The following is a 23638-nucleotide window of genomic DNA, read 5'->3' as shown; positions in this document are numbered from 1 at the left end:
ACAAGTCTAGTATATCCATGTGTTCCTCGTGAGAAAAAAAATTTATATATTTTTTTATTCATTTGGCTGTCAACTTTCAAGTTCCTTCATCTTGTGCTTCAAGAGAAGAACTATTTAATTCAGCCACTTTTTATTTGTTTTAATGTTGTCCATCTGTCACTATCTCAACAAATATATAATCCCTTTGATCGGTTAATTCAAGTCTATGTCTGGCGTAGTCTGCGTGCATCGGATATCAACTATGTTGCTCCGAGAGCCAAACTACAAAAGTTCGGTATTACCTTTACAAGGTGTGATGATCTATACCTTTGATGTACATTTATAATATAAATTTGTATATTAATAATTGTATTCACCACCTGTAAGCGTTCTCATTAATCCACACATTATTTATACCTGAATCACATTTAAGGCAGATGCAAAACATTGCATAAAGGAATGTGATGCCTATAACATACCTATAAAAGTAACCTTATTCTACTTAACTTGCTTCATATATAAGAAGGTTGAAGTCAAAGAGACACTTGCAGTTTACTTTCTTAAGAAGAAACATTTCCAATTCTTCGTATAACTCAATCAGAGATCAACATGAAGCATCAAGGCAGCTACTCTTCTTCTGGATCCCTCATGGTAGGCCACAGCTCTAGAGGCCATTGTTCCTCTGGTAGTATCTCTTCATTTCATCATGGAAGCTCCAATACACTTCACCATAAGAGCTTCAGCTGCTCTAATACTGGTGGTTCCTATAAATCATCCAGCCACCTTGGAGGAAACACAAAACTATCTATCAGTTCATCTGCTGGTCTTGCACATGGAGGTGGAAGTGGCCATGGTGGCCTTACAAGTCATCTCAAGAGTTCTAACAACCACGCTCATAACCTACTTCGTATTAATGAGAAAGATACAATGAAGGCTCTGAATGAGCGTCTTGCCTCCTATTTAGACAAGGTCCATTCGCTGGAGCAGGAGAATGCTGAGCTGGAAAGGAAGATATGTGAATGGTATGCAAACAATGCCCCAAGCTCACTCCCTGACTCCAGTGAGTACTATAGGACTATTCAGGAGCTACAGAACCAGGTAAAACAAGACATGTATACGTTTATCTCCAATGTGGTCAGTTGTAGGATGATCTTACCTACAATGCATGTTTTAATGAGTTAAAGTAAACTTGTCATTCAATAAAATATCCAGACCAAAGTGTCTGCAAACCCTGAAAATACGACTGTAGACATGACTGTATAATAGAGATATAGAAATGTTAAATATTCTACAATATTTTATATACATTACATGAAAAAATATATTATATACACTGCATACATTTCATTCTGACTTGAACTAAACCAATATATATATGCCATTAAAGATTTCTTCTACTGTGGATATTTGTTGGGTGATCCTACTTACAATGTATGTTTTAATGACTTACCTTCTTAATAAACGTACCATTCCGTAAAATAATTCTAGTCCTAAAAGCTCATGTAGAACTGACTGTATAATAGAGATACAGAGATGTTCAAAATTGTTGTATATAACCTTTATAATAAAAAAATTTATATACACTATATAAATAGTATGATGTTGTTACATTCAAGAATACAGCATTTCAAACTCTGAACACAGAGCTATAAATATCACATGTGGTTCAGCTTTTCTCAAATAGAAAATATAACATCAGTGTGTATAATCAACAGAACATTTTCTCCTAACTTTAGTTATAGTCAAATATAGTTCACAGAGACTAAAATGTTTAAACAAAATAAGTTATATAAATTATTTTTAGAGATTAATTGAGAATGACTTTGCTTACCAGATTTCTTCGGCGACAATTAACAGTGGAAGGATTGTCCTACAGATAGATAGCGCTCAACAAGCTTCAGATGACTTCAGAAACAGGTAAGTCCATGAAGTTATGAGATTTAAAGAGACAAGTGAAGACTTTGCTTTATACAACTGTTGCAGCATATATATTGTAAAGGTGGCTTTGTGTGGCCAAATATAAATATAAACATAAATTCATCAAGTATGGTGGTTGGTATTAAATTAATAATTAAAAAACACAATATTAAAAAAACAAAAATCTAAAAAGCTTTAATTTCTCACAAACAAACCAGTTTTTATATTGTTACAGCAAAACATTCAGCATAGAATTATACATAACTTCAGTTTAATGAAAATTCTCTCGAGTCAACGATGAGGTCTACTAGCACTGAAGTAACTGCTTTAGTAATGTTCTTACTAAAATTTTCGGTTGAGGAAAGTTAGTGCAGTAGCTGTAAACTTTCTTATGTGTTCTATTAAGGTGTCTATTATGTTTGATTGTAAGCATTAGTTTTGTCTAGTACGGTTTTAACTGTTAGAAGCCATAACTTCATGGGTGGATTTTCTGTTGATGTCTGTGTCTTTGTTTTTATTAAATATTCACTTTGTAAAACAGACCGAGTTACGACCATAGGTTAGAAGATAGTGCTGACCTTTATGGTAGACTATTGTCTAATTTAGGATTATCAAGGCATTATAATTTATCCATAACTATTTCTGTATATTGCTGCATTCCGTGTAATCATAATAAAATATATTGTAAATACCTTTACACAATCCTTTACTAACTGCACATGGCATTGCCGTAGTTATCATCAAGCTGCGTTTTTGTCATGTTATTCCATACAGAAAAAAATACTTTCAACCAGCGTTAAATTGAAAAGTGATAAAGAGTTGATTTCCATGCCTATTCTCAGAATTGATTATATAATATGGTGTGCTGTTTTATTATTATTATCAATTTAGGTGTGAGATGGAGATAAACACAAGGAACAATGTGGATGGAGATACTGGTTCCTTGAGAAGAGTCTTACAACAAATTAACAATGAAGTGCAAACCTTATCCGGAGGAGTCCAAAGTCTCCAGCAAGAACTTTTCCAGATGAGGAACAACCATTCAGGGGTAAAATGGAAAGATGTAGATGGCTTATTATTATAATTTATTAAAACACTACTGAGAACAAAGATGCATTTGGAATAATTACAGGACTTTAAATGTCAAGTCGTAAGCTACTAGCCAGGCCTCAAAAGTTTCTTGCCACTGCAGCCTAGAGAATCCTTGGTACTTTTACCAGTGGTTACTTTGTACGATACAGGGCTACATTTTTATTACAAATGTCCAGTTACATTTTTTCCATTAATTAATAAATGTGAACAGTTTTGGGGATCTCTTTCTTTCATACATCGTGGGTGTTTGTTTACACATTCAAACCTAAGGGTAAAATGTTGAAAGGTTACTAAGGGCTCCAATACAACTTTTCTTTATAAATTACTTTAAAATTTTCCTTTCACGTCTTACCCTAGTCCTTTGTCTTTTTCAAAGGAAGTGGATGGTCTGCGTGCTCAGCTTGGAACCAGAGTCAACGTAGAAATGAATGCTGCTCCATCCATCGACCTGAACAGAGCTCTATCTGAGCTCAGAGAAGAATATGAAAACATGATGGAGAGGAACCTCAGGGAAGTCGAGGGCATGTTCTTGGCAAGGGTAATTCTAACCAAAATATCATGGAGACTATAGACCCATTACAGATTGGTAAGAACAGTATTACTGTTTTTACATGAAATATTTTTTTTCTTGCAGAGTGCAGAACTGGACCGTGAGATGTCTCTAGGAGCCGTACAATTGCAGTCAGTTAATAATGATATCATTGATTCAAAGCGGTCTTTACAGACCCTGGAGATTGAGTTGCAGAGCCAACTAAGTATGGTATGTCAGCATGAATTAAAATATGTAAACATATTTAACCCCTTAAGGACCAAACTTCTGGAATAAAAGGGAATCATGACATGTCACACATGTCATGTGTCCTTAAGGGGTTAAAGCAAAACCATGACTATATTCCGCACTTGCTGTTTTTATTTGTTCTAATAATGCTTTATTGACTACAAAGTCAATTGTGTCAGTAATTAGCTTAAGAAAGATTACCATCATCCATTTTTGGATGTCCTCATGTTGTGCCACTAATAGTGACTGCGCTTATGTCTTTTACATGATGTGCATTTTATATTAGTAATAATTCTGGAGAATCCTATTATAATAGGATAATTAATAAGTCCTGCTATTTTTGGAGGTTGACTACATACAGTGTGGTTTGATTGTGTTTTCGATGACGACCTTCTAGTGTATGCTGGATGCTTTCCCGAGAAATGTTTCCATTGCTGTATAGGAAATTATATCTCATACATATATAAAATATTAAAGGCATGTTGAATGTTAACTCTCAATTTTAAGAGTTATTTAAAGGATCACTATAGGGTCAGGAACACAAACAAGTATTCCTGATCCTATAGTGTTAACACCACCATCTAGCCCCCCTGAGCCCCTTATGCCTCCATAAATATAGTAAAAATCTTACTGTATTCAAGCCTGAAGCTGTAAATCTGCATGTTGTTAGACTCAGATAAACAAGCAGTCTGCTGACATGTGGTAGCCTGATCCAATCACAGTGCTTCCCCGTAGGATTGGCTGAGACTGACAAAGAGGCAGATCAGGGGCAGAGCCAGCATGATTCAAACAGCCCTGGCCAATCAGCATCTCCTCATAGAGATGAATTGACTCAATTAATCTCTATGAGGAAAGTCCAGTGTCTGCATGCAGAGTGATGAGATACTGAATCACAGGATGCTGTGCACAGTGCTGCTCTGTGCTCTGCTGACCGCAGATCTGAGTGGATGGAGGCATATTATGCCTCCATCAACTCCGAAGTCCCTCTGGTTCACTCTGAGTGACTGCAACTGGAGGTGTTCCTAGCTTTCAATGTAAACACTGTATTTTCTCCCTGAGAAAGGCTGCAGGGAGCTATAGTTCTCACATGAACAACCTCATTAAGCTGAAGTTGTTCAGGTGACTATAGTGTCCCTTTAATGTCTTTGCACTGAATCTCTCAATCTTTCTGGGAATGTTTCGAACCTTTAACTATATTAAACAATAGTACAATAATATGATGTAATAAAGAAATCCCTGAATAAAGGATCATATACCTATTTAGTTAAGTAATATTGCTATGTCATCATTGGCAGAAATCAGCTCTGGAGGGCACCTTATCAGAGACGGAGGCAACGTTTGGTTCCCAGCTTTCCCAGTTACAATGCATGATTGATAACATTGAAGGTCAGCTGACACAGATCCGATCTGACCTAGAACAACAGAATCATGAATACCAAGTTCTCATGGACCAGAAGACCCATCTAGAGATGGAAATCAACACCTATAGACATCTGCTGGATGGACATGACATTCAGTGCGTATTGCAAGTTTTTGTCAAATTTAGTTGTTAAGTATTCAGATCAAAAAAGGAGAAGAAAAACAAAATAATGCTGGTTTAAGTGTAGTCATCATTTTACATCTATGATGGAAAGGTTGACAAAACCTGGCTATTGATATATCTTAATATTCATGTCTAACACCAATATATGGGGCACTTACCTACATTAATGAGTATACAGTCATGAGTGAGAACAATAAACACTAGACTATTTGCAATGAATTATCTAATAGAACGTTAAATGTATATATTAATTGAATGGATGAGATTGACTGAGGGAGACAACTAAGGAGGAGATAATTATTGGTCATAAATAAATTACAAAATGGGGTTTCACAGAGGGTATCTGTGCATAGATGGGTTTTGGGGTACATAAAATTATAAATGAGGTGGCTGATTAGATAGTTTGTTTTAATATTAGGGTTTAGAAGGAAGAAGATGTGCAACTGGGAAGAATCCCGGAAGTCGGTGGTAAGGATGTAAATAAAGCAGAGATGATGAGTGTAGTTTACATAGTAGATTAGTAAGAAGACGAAGGGAAGTGCAACATACTAAATCAGAAGTGGCCAAAACAGAGATCCCCACCTGTTACATAACCACAGATCACATGTTGCTTTACTAATTGTAAGGTTGACAGTGTGTCATTGGGATTATATGTCTGCCATAGCTGGGCATCCAGTTTCTGGATGCACCTTTTTTTAGAGGGATTTTTTTTACTAGTTAAAGCGTTATTAATTAGTTTATTAGTAATCCTGAATGCATATTACGAAGTATGAAGTACTAAGTACCGAAGAATGTTGATGTTAAGGCAAAACAATATGTGCTGCTCTACATACAATTACAGTTAATTTCACCTAAGGTAATTGCGTATTTTTGATAACAAATATAATACACACCTCTTTCATATCAGTTCTTCTAAGCATCTCTAATTCTTTTCGCAGTATTTCCAATCATACCAGTTCTGGAGGTGAGTAATATACATCACAATAAAAAAAATTACATTTGCAACGAAAATGCTTAGCTATGTATCGCAATGATATTTGATATTTCTAAACCTTGCTTATTGAACCAACTGTTATACAGTATAAAGGGAATCAACACAGTAAAGGAGGAGACTATATTTAAAAGAAGACAAACTACCACAACAAGAGGAACTAGTCTTAAATTAGAGGGGCAAAGGTTTAAAAATAATATCCGGAAGTATTACTTTACTGAGAGCGTAATGGATGCATGGAATAGCCTTCCAGTTGAAAAGGTAGAGGTTAACACAGTGAAGGAGTTTAAGCATGCGTGGGATAGGCATAAGGCTATCCTAGCTATAAGATAAGGCCAGGGACTAATGAAAGTATTTAGAAAATTGGGCAGACTAGATGGGCCGAATGGTTCTTATCTGCCGTCACATTCTATGTTTCTATGTTTCTATGTTTCTATTACTTTCTTAAGATTTAATCAACTCAAAAATAAAAGATGTAATAAAGTCCATGTGCCAATCTAATTTTTCCATGTCTGCTCTGTTCTAGCATCCCATGACAACAAGTGCAAGTAATGGCCATGTGCTTCTCAATAAGCTCTTGATGCCTCTCTAGATAAAGAATAACATGAATTGAATCATTATGAAATCCACTTCTCTGGAATTAGCAATCTGCCTTTTTTGTCTTTCTTTAATTCCCTTTCCATTCCTAAACTGATACTGACTAATGCAAGTGAAAATCCAACACAAAATATATTAGCTATGTGTACAAGTAAAACTGATATTGTTCTGAATTATTGGAGACTGTTTGTGTCATATTGTTCCTGAAAAAAATAGAACTCATCTACAGCTTGTATATCAATACAATATTTACAATGACTATATGCAGCTTTATCGAAGGATGGTGTTGAGTGGTTTGCCTAGCAAATATTAAAGGAAAGAACATTTTAATTTCCAACTACTGAAAGCATTTGTGTAACTGTTTCATCAAATTATAATGATAAGACAATGTGGATCTGCTGCATATTTTTTGTAAACTAGTATTTTACTGATATTGTAAAGCGCTGCGGATTACGTGGGCGCTATATAAATGCCAAAAAGAATAATGAATTAATAATGATATATTTATTGTTTGGATTTAAGTTTTGTGGGAACTTTTGGACTGTATTGAAATTACAACTTTATTGTAACTGAATCTACAATTCTTTTAAAATAAATCATTTTTCTTTGTCTTCTGCAAACCCGGTGGTGTATTTGTATTTTGTATTACGAAAGTAAATGTTGGATTCTCAGCTTTTCAAATATTTTAGAATTGAATTTCCTAAATTTAGCTAGTAATATTTGTTTTCACTACTGTTTGGAGTTTAATGAATAAAAAAAAACCTAAAACCCACACCCTCAGGCAGTTTCTGAAAATATATTTACTATGATAATAATTACAATTAAGATAGATCAACTTTAAATGTTAAGAATAGTTATAGTGTACAAAACAAACAAACCAACAACAACAAAAAAACAAAACATATGAAATGTACCTCCACAACAGGCAATGTAGACTATGAATTGTCCCCCAAGTGGACGCTAGCTGTGAATCCAGATTGGTTACTTTGGCCTTACATTTGAAATCCATTCACTTTGAATTCTCACATTTGGGAATAACCCTGTAAGAGTAACTAAATAACATGTAGGGAATTCATGAATTGCAGATATACAAACAAAGCATATTTTAATTTTGTAAACATTTAATTCTAAGAGAAAAGCAGTCTGTTTATATTACCAATATATAAAATTCCTCTGTGGTGATAAATATAAAAACATATTAAAAATATATATAATTTGAGAATAACATACTTGGCGTGTATAGTTTTATTTTTGTGTTTTAGTGTCACATGGGAGAGCAGCACATTGTTTTGGTCTCTGCTGTGGATCACCTAATAGAAATAGGTTGAGACCTATCATCAAGCCCTTACTTCAGGGATAGGATCCCTTCGGCATTCCAGAGGATGTGCACTAAATCTCCCATAAGGCTCCTACAGCCATGATGCTGGCAAAGCATTAGTGGGGATTTAGTCCGCAACATCTGAAGTGCCGAAGGATGTCTATCCATACGCTACTTAGTATTTTAGGGTCACATAACATTTTTATTCCTTTATTATGTTTTGTTAATAAAGGGACAAATGTCTTTGTCAGTGTGAAGAAGCCACATGGCTCTCTCTAATTGCTTTAACAGCTTACAGCAAATATATGTACTGACAACGTGGAAAATAAGTCAGTCACACATTGGACTGCATGAATGATGGAAACTAAAAATAATATTATCGCCAACATCTAATCGATGAAAACAACAAAAAATCCAAAGGTAGCATCATATGGTGCATTGGCACCTTTGATGCAGGTTGGGAAACGATGATGGGTATCTTCAAAACGTTTTGGCCCATACTAGCATGAGATTGACACCTTAAGGATGTCGTGACACTTCATCCATCTATTACGGCACGCAGAGGGAGAAATTTGAGAGACCTTTTGTTACCCAGTCATCTCCCCACTAGTGCCACCTCAGGTCACCCTAAAAACTACTTACCAGCGGGCACCTACCAATGTGGTCATTGTAGTGCATGTCCATTTATCAACAAACATTATAAGACCTACTCCAGTAGCACCAATACGGAAATGTTTAGATCACACTCTTACTTTAATTGTTGCACCGTTGGAATAGTCTATCTACTCACCTGTTCTTGTGGCCTGATGTATGTGGGTAAGACATTTAACCTATTTAAATACAGAATCCAGGAACACGTTAATTCAATATGGAGACGTCTGGAAACCCCAATCTCCAGGCATCTACATCAACATCATGACCACTCCTAAGCTGGTATAAGATTTATGGGTCTGGAACATGTACCTCAACCAACGCGTAAAGGGGGTTGGTACATTAAACTTTCTCAGAGAGAGGCGTTTTGGATCTATAGGTCAAAAACACTATCGCCACAGCGATTAAATAAAGGGTTTTCTTACTCCCTCTTCATATGATACAGGGACTGATTCTGTGACTATGTGGCTTTTTATTGTAAGCTAGTATGCTATACAACAATGTTGTCTAAACCTTGTTTAACCTTTTTAGTTACTTGCACTTTTTAATTAGTGTCTTTAATCACTAATTTTGCTCTCATCTAAATATGTTTAATGATGACTGACTACTTGTGACATAGTAGTTCATGTATTCTTCAGTGGCTCTTTATACCACTTTAATTTAGACTTCTACTTATGGTAAACCAATTGTGAGACACATGCCTGGTTGAATATATGAATTATAAACCATGGATCAGACACACTGGGCATTAGTTATGTGCTTGTTGCTGCAGACCTGTCACTTGACTACCAAGGGACCTTATCATTTCATTACTTTTAATGTTATCACTGATGTATCGATTCATTAGCCATACGCAACTTTTCTTTTTGATGTGATATTCTTTGGATTACGGTCACACAGAAGTGAGCTTGATTGTAGCATGATTTAAGTCACAGCATTTACTTGTGTAACCAACTGATGATACAATGTAACATTTATTATAGATACTCAACTTATAGCTATGCTTATGATTACATGTGGGAGGTACCTTCTAATGGGTCAACCCACGTTGGTACTATTCATCCATAATGCATTCACCCATCATGTATTCGTCTTATGCCTGCCTTATAATTATGACATGGCAGAAATGCCATTTACTGCAGGACTTTTCAAGTAATGGTATTAAACATTCTTTACAGCTAACTAGGACATAATATAACTTTCTTTTCATTGTGGTATAAACAAGGGTATAAAATATTATGGTAACTGCTCGCTATGTATGTTGGTTTGCAGCGATCGCATGTGGGCGGTGCTTGAGGATGGGATGTCCCATCCCAGTACTATTGAACACACCCACTCTGCGCACGTCACGGATGCTGCCCACGTCCCACGTTGGGTCAGACCTATGACGCTGCATACTGACGTCTCCTGTGCAGCCAGTTCGATATGGGTGAATGGATGCTGCTTTCCTGTAATGGGTAAGTGAACAAATATCGCCGAATTGGCCTACAGCCATGCTAGCCACAGGTGGTGATTGCCTATTGGCGGTCTTCCCCACCTCATTGATTATACACCTCCCTGTGAGGTCTGACTACACTCCAAGTAAGGGGATTGAATGAGACATCTTTGTGCACCACCTCCTGACCAGCTGATTCTGTTATGGCTAATTGTTTATATGGTATTCAAACAGACTTCTGGATTAGACAGACTACTTTGCCCACGACGACGGCGTTGTATCATACCGAAACGAACGTCAGGCTCTTTTACTATTTCTAATTATGCACTTATTTTTACGTTAGGTAGCACTTCACCTTTTCTTTGAGTTATCTCTGCAGGGTCCATGGTTTAGGTAGGCACTAGCCTAGTACGGTGCTGAGGTATTAGGGACAGAGTATTTTTGTGGGGTATTATTGATTTTCTAGCATTTTTTCTTTTTGCTTTTATTTCAATATTTGTATTGGAGTAATTCTGCTCTTCGTATACTCAGCTCTTTATCTACAATTACCGCTGGATGAGCAATTTCATTATTTCTGAGTGAAATGCAGACAATTCCCTTGTGTCCCCATCTACCCTTTGTCAGTACCTGTATATTAGCAGGATATCTAACCAGAGTGGAGTTACTTTTGTGCCTCTCATCTGTCCTATAGGGCTACCCTCTACCTGGCATTCAGACACTGTCTTTCCTATTTAGGACCCCTAGTTAGATATAGTGGCTCTATGTTATAGTCTTAATAAAGGTTTTTAATTCAATTTATTTTGTTTTTGCTGCTATACTATTTTAGGTTGTACTCTTTCTCATGCAGCCCCTCTGTTGGGAGTGGATGAGTAAACGATAGCTAGTGCCTGCATGTAATGCAAAATAAATGAAAGAGTGTGTAACGGATTGACGGGCACCCCGGCTGGATACCTCCATTGAAGGATGCTCCTAGCACTTCCTGAGGACTCCAAGCACTGCAGCAGACACCACAACCACCGAACCGTAAAAGCATACGAATGCTCTCAAGCATATGAATGCTGTAAACAGCTGAACAGGAAAATCATTCAATCAGCTTACACTCCTGGCAATCAGCATACAATCCAATTCCCCCAATAACGAGACAACACTTCGTTTTGAGGTCAAAGCAGTACTAACTGTACTGGCACATACAGCCACTTTTATTCCCAATCCACAAACATAGTACTGCCCACAGGGTTTTACAGAACAACCAATCAATACTTATAATACACTCAGACACTCCCACACAAAATCCTCCCCTCTGCCTGTGATATGATTACTGAACACAATGGGAAATATAATTATCACAGACAGAGAAATACAGTTTTATAAAACATATCACAGGGACCCCAAAATATGCAATAACCCCATATAAAGTATATCCTCAGAACCGGGGGATCTGGGTGAACCACATATCCAAAATTCACCCAGATCCAGATCACCCAGTAGTTTGGAAGATACAGTTTAATGCAGATTCCGCAGAACATATACAGATTATATAAAAAATAATTACTGTATAATGTGTACCCTGCTGTATAGTTTAAAACTACTGCACAATGTCTTTGTGCACCAAATACCAGCGAGATGGCACCGTGTAGAAAAGTCACAACAGTGTCTGTGAGTTAAAATGGCCTCCATCCATTGTTCTCACCATGTGCCTCTGATACATGTAATGGTGGCCACCCAGTAACTCCACAGTATGTCCCCAGATGGTTCTTAAAGGGCCAGTAGCAGCATAATACAATACAACATGCCCAAATCCTGTATTTAAGGCTCAAATCTCCCAGGGGCCATAGTCAGCAGGCAGGAGGCGGGCAAACAGGCTTCTCCAATGCCCAGTGGCGAGGCTGGTTCCGCCACAGGGTGGTCATTTAACGATGAGTTTATCAAGCAGGCTTGGGTTTTTCCTCTTGAGTCTACCCACAGGAATGTGCAAATTACACAGTATATCAGAATCAAAAATAGTGAAACTCTACGCTATCCTTAAACCCACCTATCTGCTGTTTACCAACACTACTTACTTTCCTTGCCCATACTTCTTGAATAGTTTGCCAAAATAAGTCAATTTTTTTGTTCAGCCCTTTATGACCCTTGTGTAGACCTGGCAATATGTTTTCATTATTAGTTGTTTGTCTATGTTTTCTATGAACCATATACATGGACTACTCTAAGAGACCAACATTTAACAGTTCAAATTGCATTTATGGTGTATTTTGCTGCATGAATCACTGCTTCTCTGTGACAAGTCTAGTATATCCATGTGTTCATCGTGAAAAAAAAAATATATATATTTTTTACATTTATTTGGCTGTCAACTTTTAAGTTCCTTATTCTTGTGCTTCAAGCGAAGAACTATTTAATTCAGCCACTTTTTATTTGTTTTATTGTTGTTGTTCATCACTCACTATCTCAACAAATATATAATCCCTTTGAACAGTTAATTCAAGTCTGTGTCTGTGTATTAATAATTGTATACACCAGCTGCAAGCGTTCTCATTAATCCACAAATTATTTATATCTGAATCACATTTAAGGCAGATACAAAACATTGCATAAAGGAATGTGATGCCTATAAAATACCTATAAAAGTAAACTTATTCTACTTAACTTGCTTCATATATAAGAAGGTTGAAGTCAAAGAGACACTTGCAGTTTCCAATTCTTCGTATAACTCAATCAGAGATCAACATGAAGCATCAAGGCAGCTACTCTTCTTCTGGATCCCTCATGGTAGGCCACAGCTCTAGAGGCCATTGTTCCTCTGGTAACATCTCTTCACTTCATCATGGAAGCTCCAATACACTTCACCATAAGAGCTTCAGCTGCTCTAATACTGGTGGTTCCTATAAATCTTCCAGCCACCTTGGAGGAAACTCAAAACTATCTATCAGTTCATCTGCCGGTCTTGCACTTGGAGGTGGAAGTGGCCATGGTGGCCTTACAAGTCATCTCAAGAGTTCTAACAACCACGCTCATAGCCTACTTCGTATTAATGAGAAAGATACAATGAGGGCTCTAAATGAGCGTCTTGCCTCCTATTTAGACAAGGTCCATTCGCTGGAGCAGGAGAATGCTGAGCTGGAAAGGAAGATATGTGAATGGTATGCAAACAATGCCCCAAGCTCACTCCCTGACTCCAGTGAGTACTATAGGACTATTCAGGAGCTACAGAACCAGGTAAAACAAGCCATGTATGAGTTTATTTTCAATGTGGTTAGTTGTAGAATGATCTTACCTACAATGCATGTTTTAATGACTTAAAGTAAACTTGTCATTCAATAAAATATCCAGACCAAAGTGTCTGCCAACCCTGAAAATTCAACTGTAGACATGACTGTATAATAGAGATATAGAAATGTTAAATATTATAATATAATATAATATGTTATATACATTACATGAGAAAATATATTATATACACTGCAGACATTTCATTCTGAATTGAACTAAACCAATATATATGCCATTAAAGATTTCTTCTAATGTGGTTATTTGTTGGGTGATCCTACTTGCAATGTATGTTTTAATGACTTACCTTCTTAATAAACGTACCATTCCGTAAAATAATTCTAGTCCTAAAAGTTTGTGTAGAACTGACTGGATAATAGAGATACAGAGATGTTTAAAACTGTTTTATATAACTTATATAATAAAAACTGTTATATACACTATATAAATAGTATGATGTTGTTACATTCAAGAATTCAGCATTTCAAACTCTGAACACAGGGCTATAAAAATCGCATGTGGTTCAGCTTTTCTCAAATAGAAAATACAACATCAGTGTGTATAAACAACAGAACATTTTCTCATAACTTTAGTTATAGTCAAATATAGTTCACGGAGACCAGAATGTTTAAGCAAAATAAGTAATATATATTATTTTTAGAGATTAATTGAGAATGACTTTGCTTACCAGATTTCTTTGGCGACAATTAACAGTGGAAGGATTGTCCTACAGATAGATAGCGCTCAACAAGCTTCAGATGACTTCAGAAACAGGTAAGTCCATGAAGTTATGAGATTTAAAGAGACAAGTGAAGACTTTGCTTTATACAACTGTAGCAGCATATATATTTGTAAAGATGAGTTTTTGTGGCCAAATATTAATATAAACATATATTCATCAAGTATGGTGGTTGGTATTAAATTAATAATTAAAAAACACAATATTAAAAAAAATCTAAAAAGCTCTAATTTCTCACAAAGAAACCTATTTTTATATTGTTACAGCAAAACATTCAGCATAGAATTGTACATAACTTCAGTTTAATGAAAATTCTCTCGAGTCAACGATGAGGTCTACCAGCACTGAAGTAACTGCTTTAGTAATGTTCTTACTAAGTTTTCGGTTAAGGAAAGTTAGTGCAGTAGCTGTAAACTTTCTTATGTGTTCTATTAAGGTGTCTATTATGTTTGATTGTAAGCATTAGTTTCGTCTAGTATGGTTTTAACTGTTAGAAGCCATAACTTATTTGGTGGATTTTCTGTTGATGTCTGTGTCTTTGTTTTTATTAAATGTCCACTTTGTAAAACAGACCGAGTTACGACCATAGGTTAGAAGATAGTGCTGACCTTTATGGTAGACTATTGGCTAATTTAGGATTATCAAGGCATTATAATGTATCCATAACTATTTCTGTATATTGCTGCATTCCGTGTAATCATAATAAAATATATTGTAAATACCTTTACACAATCCTTTACTAACTGCACATAGCATTGCCGTAGTTATCATCAAGCTGCGTTTTTGTCATGTTATTCCATACAGAGAAAATACTTTCAACCAGCGTTAAATTGAAAAGTGATAAAGAGTTAATTTCCATGCCTATTCTCAGAATTGATTATATATTATGATGTGCTCTTTTATTATTATTATCAATTTAGGTGTGAGATGGAGATAAACACAAGGAACAATGTGGATGGAGATACTGGTTCCTTGAGAAGAGTCTTACAACAAATTAACAATGAAGTGCAAACCTTATCCGGAGGAGTCCAAAGTCTCCAGCAAGAACTTTTCCAGATGAAGAACAACCATTCAGGGGTAAAATGGAAAGATGTAGATGGCTTATTATTATAATTTATTAAAACACTACTGAGAACAAAGATGCATTTGGAATAATTACAGGACTTTAAATGTCAAGTCGTAAGCTACTAGCCAGGCCTCGAAAGTTTTTTGCCACTGCAGCCTAGAGAATCCTTGGCACTTTTACCAGTGGTTAGTTTGTACGATACAGGGCTACATTTTTACTACAAATGTCCAGTTACATTATTTCCATTAATTAATAAACGTGAACAGTTTGGGGGATCTCTTTCTTACATACATCGTGGATGCTTTTTACACATTCAAACCTAAGGGTTATTTAAAAAGAGAAAATGTTGAGAGGTTACTATGGGCATACATATATACAACTTTTCTTTATAAATTACTTTAAAATTTTCCTTTCACGTCTTACCCTAGTCCTTTGTCTTTTTCAAAGGAAGTGGATGGTCTGCATGCTCAGCTTGGAACCAGAGTCAACGTAGAAATGAATGCTGCTCCATCCATCGACCTGAACAGAGCTCTATCTGAGCTCAGAGAAGAATATGAAAACATGATGGAGAGGAACCTCAGGGAAGTCGAGGGCATGTTCTTGGCAAGGGTAATTCTAACCATGATATCATGGAGCAACTAGCTGACAGTAAACTATAACACTAAAACTATAGACCCATACCAGATTGGTAAGAACAGTATTATATTTTTACATGAAATATTTTTTTTCTTGTAGAGTGCAGAACTGGACCGTGAGATGTCTTTAGGAGCCGTACAATTGCAGTCAGTTAATAATGATATCATTGATTCAAAGCGGTCTTTACAGACCCTGGAGATTGAGTTGCAGAGCCAGCTGAGTATGGTATGTCAGCATGAATTAAAATATTTAAACATTTTTAAAGCAAAACCATGACTATATTCTGCACTTGTTGTTTTTATTGGTTCTAATAATGCTTTATTGACTACAAAGTCAATTGTGTCAGTCTTTAGTTCAAGAAAGTTTACCATCATCCATTTTTGGATGTCTTCAAGACGTGCCATTAATAGCATTTATGTCTTTTTCATGACGTGCATCCAGTGGTGTATCCTGCTTTTGTGCTGCCCGAGGCAGGACAAAACTCAGCCCCCCCCCCCCCGCCACCCCCACCCAACCCTTCCCCCCGCTCCGCATTCTAAATACACACACATTCACTGACAGATACGCATACACTAGCTAACAGAAACACACACTCGCTAACAGAAACACACACACACTAACAGACACACTCACACTCAGTAACAGACAAACACACTCACTAACAGACACACACTAACAGACACACACTCACTCACTAGCAGACACAAACTAGCAGACACACACTCACTAACATACACACACACTCACTCACAGTCAGACACACACACTCACAGACACACACAGTCAGACACACACACTCACAGGCAAACACACTAACAGACACACACACTCACAGGCAAACACACTAACATACACACACTAACAGACACACACAGTCAGACACACACACTCACAGACACACACTAACAGACACACACTAACAGACACACACACACACACACACACTAACTAACACACACTAACTAACACACACACACACACACACACACTAACACACACACACACACACACACGAACACACTAACACACACACATTAACAATGTTTTTAACATTTATATAAACACCCCCCAGCCTTTGGGAATGCTGGGGTGGGGGGGGTCTCTTCCTCCCTGGTGGTCCATTGGTCCAGTGGCTGCTGGGCTGGGTGGGCGGCATTGGCAGGCGGCTGGCGAGGGAGCTGAGCAGACAGCTCAGAGGAAGTGCTCCCTCGCCAGCCGCCTGCCAATGCCGCCCACCCAGCCCAGCATCCACTGGACCTACAATGAAGTGAAGAAAACGCCCTACTCATTTCTTGTAGATTACCAACCCAATAAAAATTTTAGTGAAATACTTATATAAATATAGGGGTAGGACATCAAATAACAGTAAGTAGAACACCATGGTTGGTTATACAGCATTATCTATGAGGATCAGTAAGTCAAATTTAAATTTGTAAAATAATAGCCACATTTGAGACAAAATGGCACATAGGGTGAAAATGTTTTTTTTCGAGAAAACAGAAGTCTGCAAAAAATAATAAATAAATAAAGTTACAGAGGTATCAACATTCCATGCACAGTATAGGAATTAGAATGTCTTAAACCAAAAATAACCTTAAAATTGTTCAGAAATTATTTTATCTACTTTTTATGCAGTGAAGTGGAAGTGGGGGGTCTCTTCCTCCCTGGTGGTCCAGTGGGTCCAGTGGCTGCTGGGCTGGGTGGGCGGCATTGGCAGGCGGCTGGCGAGGGACTACTTCCTCTGAGCTGTCTGCTCAGCTCCCTGGGGCGCCGCAGAGTGAGGTTGGAAGGCGGAGCCGGAATATGACGTCATATTCCGGCTCCCAGCCTCACTGTGCGGCGCGCGAGGGAGCTGAGCAGACAGCTCAGAGGAAGTGCTCCCTCGCCAGCCACCTGCCAATGCCGCCCACCCAGCCCAGCAGCCCGCCGGCATGTCTGTTAGCCGCAAGGCTAACAAGACATTTGCCTTGGGCATTTGGGGGCGGCTTTTTTTGCCGCCCCCTGGAAAATGCCGCCCAAGGCAAATGCCTTGTTTGCCTCGCGGCTAATACGCCCCTGCGTGCATCTTATATTAATAATAATTCTGGAGAATTCTTTTATAATAGGATATTTAGCATGTCTTGCTATTTTTGGAGGTTGACTTCATACAGTTTGGTTTGATTGTGTTTTTGATGATGACCTTCTAGTGTATGCTTTCCCGAGAAATGTTTCCATTGCTGTGTAGAAAAAATAAATAAATAAATAAATAAAATAAATATATATATATGAATGTTAACTCTCAATGTTAAGAGATACTTAATGTATTTGCACTGAATCTCCCAATCTTTCTGGGCGAGTATTTTATTAGACTATGCAAAAATGTATCAATGTGTAGTGGTGGTACTCGTCAAACTTTACTTTCAACATTTGTTGAAAATGTATTTTGCGTTCACTGCAATACATCCAACCATTGACACACAACACAAAGAAGCAAAGCCAGCTATTTTAACTAATATCATCATGATGGAATATGGGAATGTTTCGAACCTTTAAATATATTAAACAATAGTACAATAATATGATGGAAAAAATAAATCCCTGAATAAGGGATCATATACCTACTTAGTTAAGTAATATTGCTATGTCATCATTGGCAGAAATCAGCTCTGGAGGGCACCTTATCAGAGACGGAGGCAACGTTTGGTTCCCAGCTTTCCCAGTTACAATGCATGATTGATAACATTGAAGGTCAGCTGACACAGATCCGATCTGACCTAGAACAACAGAATCATGAATACCAAGTTCTCATGGACCAGAAGACCCATCTAGAGATGGAAATCAACACCTATAGACATCTGCTGGATGGACATGACATTCAGTGCGTATTACAATTTTTTGTCAAATTTAGTTGTTAAGTATTCAGATCAAAAAAGGAGAAGAAAAACAAAATAATGCTGGTTTAAGTGTAGTCATCATTTTACAGTCTATGATGGAAAAGTTGACAAAACCTGGCTATTGATATCTCTTAATATTCATGTATATGGGGCACTTACCTACATTATACCAATATATGGGGCACTTACCTACATTAATGAGTATACAGTCACAAGTGAGCATAATAAACACTAGAATATTTTAAATGAATTAGCTTATAGAACATATTGTAAAATATAATATTAGTAACTGAGGTGGACAGTTAAATGTATATATTAATTGAATGGATGAGATAGGTGACTGAGGGAGAAAACTAAGGAGGAGATAATTATTGGTCGTAAAGAAATTACAAAATGGGGTTTCACACAAGGAATATGTGCATAGATGGGTTTTGGGGTACATAAAATTATAAATGAGGTGGTTGATTAGATAGTTTGTTTTAATATTAGGGTTTAGAAGGAAGAAGATGTGCAACTGGGAAGAATCCCGGAAGTCGGTGGTAAGGATGTAAATAAAGCAGAGATGATGAGTGTAGTTTACATAGTAGATTAGTAAGAAGACGTAGGGAAGTGCAACATACTAAATCAGAAGTGGCCAAAACAGAGATCCCCATCTGTTACATAACCACAGATCACATGTTGCTTTACTAATTGTAAGGTTGACAGTGCGTCATTGGGATTATATGTCTGCCATAGCTGGGCATCCATTTTCTAGATGCACCTTTTTTAGAGGGATTTTTTTTTTACTAGTTAAAGCGTTCTTAATTAGTTTATTAGTAATCCTGAACGCATATTACGAAGTATGAAGTACTAAGTACCGAAGAATGTTGATGTTAAGGCAATACAATATGTGCTGCTCTATATACAATTACAGTTAATTTCACCTAAGGTATTTGCATATTTTTTTTTTTTTTTAATTCTTTATTTTGGTCGTGCATATATGAGAATTACAAACAAGCTTTCCATAAGTCACAGCATCATGAACAAGCTTCAGTACAATATGTTTAAAACGTAAAGTGACTTTTGAGGATCATGCACATTTTTTATATATATATATAACAGGTTTGAACCATTTAGTTGCAACTGGAGAGTTCCGCTAGGCATAAAATAAGGGTGAGCAACATAAAATGTTAACGTGGAGCTCCGTTAAATGATAAGTACAATATAGTAGCTGATACTATGCATTTGTAGACAGTAGGCTTGCTAAACATTGCTGTGGGCATCAGGAGGGAGACAGCCTGGTAAATAATAAAGTGGGACACACTAAGAGCAAGGTATATCGAGTAGCCGGTGATGGCTGACATTTTGCACAGTCATGTGTGATTATAAGGTAAGATAACTACTAGGTAGCATTTTTATACATTAGGTTTGCAGCAAGCCTGTTTAGTGTGACATGCTAGATTCAGGTTAACTCAAAAACAACATAAACAGCGACCAAAAGGTTCTAGGAAAGTGCTTGTCAGATTAAGAATTGTGGGCTAGGTTGTGGATCGAAAATGCAATAAACTACTTAATACACTAGTAGTCTGGCATGACACCCAGGCTACACATTCCAGAATTTATGGGGAGTAGGGTGCTTGTATGTCAGGTCTGTCTAGGCCTTATGAAACCGTGGGCAGCCATATGCTTTAGTTAAGCAAGCATAACAGTAGCTATCACTGAAGCATAGAAGGCAGGATAGCGTCCCTGAAATGTGGATCCTGTATGCTATGTCCCTTTTCCCCACTGAGTGCAGGGTATGATCTGGGTGTCCCTCAGGCTCAGCTCAGCCGATGCCCTCCATGGGATGGGCACAGTCCCGCGAATCTGGTGAGTGCTGCAAGTTGTTGGGGCTGTAGGAAGGGGTTTTTCCGTTAGGCCATTGAATGCTCCAGCCCCTCTCACCGTCTCCCGCCTGGGTCGCAGCGGGGGCCTTTGTCTCCCCTGGACTGTCTCCCCGCCGTCGTGTCGCTGTGAGACGTGATTTTCGGGATCTCGGGCGGCGGTGGGACCTCCTCCTGTTGGGTCTGTGAGTTGGTGCACTTAGCTTCTTAGATCTATGCCAGATAGTGGGTCGCCGAGCCAGCTTACTGTTCAGAGGTTGCGTCTTGGGAGCGGGTGTAGTCAGACGTCGACTCCTTGCCTCCACTCTCCTCCAGAACCGCTGACAGATCTCATCAAATGCCTTTAGGAATTTGGTTTCCCAGTCACGGGTAGCCGACCCCTCACCACTCAGAGTGAGATTTTCAGCGGCCATCTTGAGCCTCGTGGGGTCTGTTGTCGTTAGGTGAGTTTTGCTTGTCACATGGTGGACCGGGATAACCCCCGCCGGTCTGTGGGGGGGGAAACGGGTACATTTCTCGGGCGTCCCTGTTGGTTGCCGCGGCGGGAGAGCGGCCGTCTCTCCCACTCTAGCCAGGCTTGCAGGCCGCAGATGTCGCGCGTTTGAGGCTGATCCGAAAAGCATTTTGTTTGGCATTAACGGGTAGCTTGCAATGTCCCCTGGTGTCCGGTGCCGGTTTCAGGTCAGTAAGTGCTTGTTTTAGTCGAGAATAAGTAAGGAAACCGCCACCCAGAGCAGGAGCAGCGGTAACGTGCGACTGCTTCGCTCCGAGATCCGGCCCCGCCCCCTATTTGCATATTTTTGATAACAAATATAATACACACCTCTTTCATATCAGTTCTTCTAAACATCTCTAATTCTTTTCGCAGTATTTCCAATCATACCAGTTCTGGAGGTGAGTAATATACATCACAATAAAAAAAATTACATTTGCAATGAAAATGCTTAGCTACGTATCGCAATGATATTTGATATTTCTAAACCTTGCTTATTGATCCGACTGTTATACAGTATAAAGGGAATCAACACAGTAAAGGAGGAGACTATATTTAAAAGAAGACAAACTACCACAACAAAAGGACATAGTCTTAAATTAGAGGGGCAAAGGTTTAAAAATAATATCCGGAAGTATTACTTTGCTGAGAGGGTAGTGGATGCATGGAATAGCCTTCCAGCTGAAGTGGTAGAGGTTAACACAGTGAAGGAGTTTAAGCATGTGTGGGATAGGCATAAGGCTATCCTAGCTATAAGATAAGGCCAGGGACTAATGAAAGTATTTAGAGAATTGGGCAGACTAGATGGTCTGAATGGTTCTTATCTGCCGTCACAATCTATGTTTCTATGTTTCTATTACTTTCTTAAGATTTAATCAACTCAAAAATAAAAGATGTAATAAAGTCCGTGTGCCAATCTAATTTTTCCACGTCTGCTCTGTTCTAGCATCCCATGACAACAAGTGCAAGTAATGGCCATGTGCTTCTCAATAAGCTCTTGATGCCTCTCTAGATAAAGAATAACATGAATTGAATCATTATGAAATCAACTTCTCTGGAATTAGCAACCTGCCTTTTTTTGTCTTTCTTTAATTCCCTTTCCATTCCTAAACTGATACTGACTAATGCAAGTGAAAATCCAACACAAAATATATTAGCTATGTGTACAAGTAAAACTGATATTGTTCTGAATTATTGGACACTGTTTGTGTCATATTGTTCCTGAAAAAAATTAGAACTCATCTACAGCTTGTATATCAATACAATATTTACAATGACTATATGCAGCTTTATCGAAGGATGGTGTTGAGTGGTTTGCCTAGCAAATATTATATGAAAGAACATTTTAATTTCCAAGTATTGAAAGCATTTTTGTAACTGTTTCATCAAATTATAATGATAAGACAATGTGGATCTGCTGCATATTTTTTGTAAGCTAGTATTTTACTGATATTGTAAAGCGCTGTGGATTACGTGGGCGCTATATAAATGCCAAAAAGAATAATTAATTAATAATTATATATTTATTGTTTGGATTTAAGTTTTGTGGGAACTTTTGGACTGTATTGTAATTACAACTTTATTGTAACTGAATCTACAATTCTTTGAAAATAAATCATTTTTCTTTGTCTTCTGCAAACCCGGTGGTGTATTTGTATTTTGTATTACGAAAGCTAATGTTGGATTCTCAGCTTTTCAAATTGAATTTCCTAAATTTAGCTAGTAATATTTGTTTTCACTACTGATTGGAGTTTAATGAATAAAAAACCCTAAAACCCACACCCTCATGCAGTTTCTGAAAATATATTTACTATGATAATAATTACAATTAAGATAGATCAACTTTAAATGTTAAGAATAGTTATAGTGTACAAAACAAACAAACCAACAACAACAAAAAAAACAAAACATATGAAATGTACCTCCACAACAGGCAATGTAGACTATGAATTGTCCCCCAAGTGGACGCTAGCTGTGAATCCAGTTTGGTTACTTTGGCCTTACATTTGGAATCCATTCACTTTGAATTCTCACATTTGGGAATAACCCTGTAAGAGTAACTAAATAACACGTAGGGAATTCATGAATTGCAGATATACAAACAAAGCATATTTTAATTTTGTAAACATTTAATTCTAAGAGAAAAGCAGTCTGTTTATATTACCAATATATAAAATTCATCTGTGATGATAAATATAAAAATATATAAAACATATATATAATTTGAGAATAACATACTTGGCGTGTATAGTTTTATTTTTGTGTTTTAGTGTCACATGGGAGAGCAGCACATTGTTTTGGTCTCTGCTGTGGATCACCTAATAGAAATAGGTTGAGACCTATCATCAAGCCCCTACTTCAGGGATAGGAACCCTTCGGCATTCCAGAGGATGTGCACTAC

At 37.4% G+C, this 23638-nt stretch overlaps 3 protein-coding genes and 1 long non-coding RNA gene across 4 annotated transcripts; all 4 read left to right on the top strand.

Moving 5' to 3' along the window:
• Nucleotides 1–505: 505 nt before the first annotated feature.
• On the top strand, nucleotides 506–6994 carry LOC134614938 (keratin, type I cytoskeletal 19-like). Its single transcript, XM_063459221.1, has 8 exons — nucleotides 506–1077; nucleotides 1814–1896; nucleotides 2788–2944; nucleotides 3365–3526; nucleotides 3623–3748; nucleotides 5062–5282; nucleotides 6248–6273; nucleotides 6827–6994. The coding sequence occupies exons 1-8, from the start codon at nucleotides 589–591 to the stop codon at nucleotides 6850–6852; spliced, it is 1290 nt and encodes a 429-aa protein (XP_063315291.1). The 5' UTR covers nucleotides 506–588; the 3' UTR covers nucleotides 6853–6994.
• A 6034-nt stretch (nucleotides 6995–13028) lies between these two features.
• LOC134566175 (keratin, type I cytoskeletal 42-like) lies at nucleotides 13029–15420 on the top strand. Its single transcript, XM_063425879.1, has 3 exons — nucleotides 13029–13517; nucleotides 14260–14342; nucleotides 15228–15420. Exons 1-3 carry the CDS (start codon nucleotides 13029–13031, stop codon nucleotides 15418–15420), a joined length of 765 nt encoding a protein of 254 aa, XP_063281949.1.
• Nucleotides 15421–15829: 409 nt separating this feature from the next.
• On the top strand, nucleotides 15830–16285 carry LOC134566174 (keratin, type I cytoskeletal 13-like). Its single transcript, XM_063425878.1, has 2 exons — nucleotides 15830–15982; nucleotides 16109–16285. The coding sequence occupies exons 1-2, from the start codon at nucleotides 15869–15871 to the stop codon at nucleotides 16283–16285; spliced, it is 291 nt and encodes a 96-aa protein (XP_063281948.1). The 5' UTR covers nucleotides 15830–15868.
• A 2365-nt stretch (nucleotides 16286–18650) lies between these two features.
• On the top strand, nucleotides 18651–22310 carry LOC134565846 (uncharacterized). Its single transcript, XR_010083976.1, has 3 exons — nucleotides 18651–18866; nucleotides 21613–21638; nucleotides 22184–22310. It is a non-coding gene; the product is annotated as an uncharacterized LOC134565846 (long non-coding RNA).
• The last annotated feature ends 1328 nt before the right edge of the window (nucleotides 22311–23638 follow it).

Source organism: Pelobates fuscus, chromosome 6 (genome assembly GCF_036172605.1).
Source record: "Pelobates fuscus isolate aPelFus1 chromosome 6, aPelFus1.pri, whole genome shotgun sequence".
Taxonomy (NCBI): Eukaryota; Metazoa; Chordata; class Amphibia; order Anura; family Pelobatidae; genus Pelobates; species Pelobates fuscus.
The sequence above is the reverse complement of the archived record's forward strand: the minus strand, read 5'-3'. Positions and strand labels throughout refer to the sequence as shown.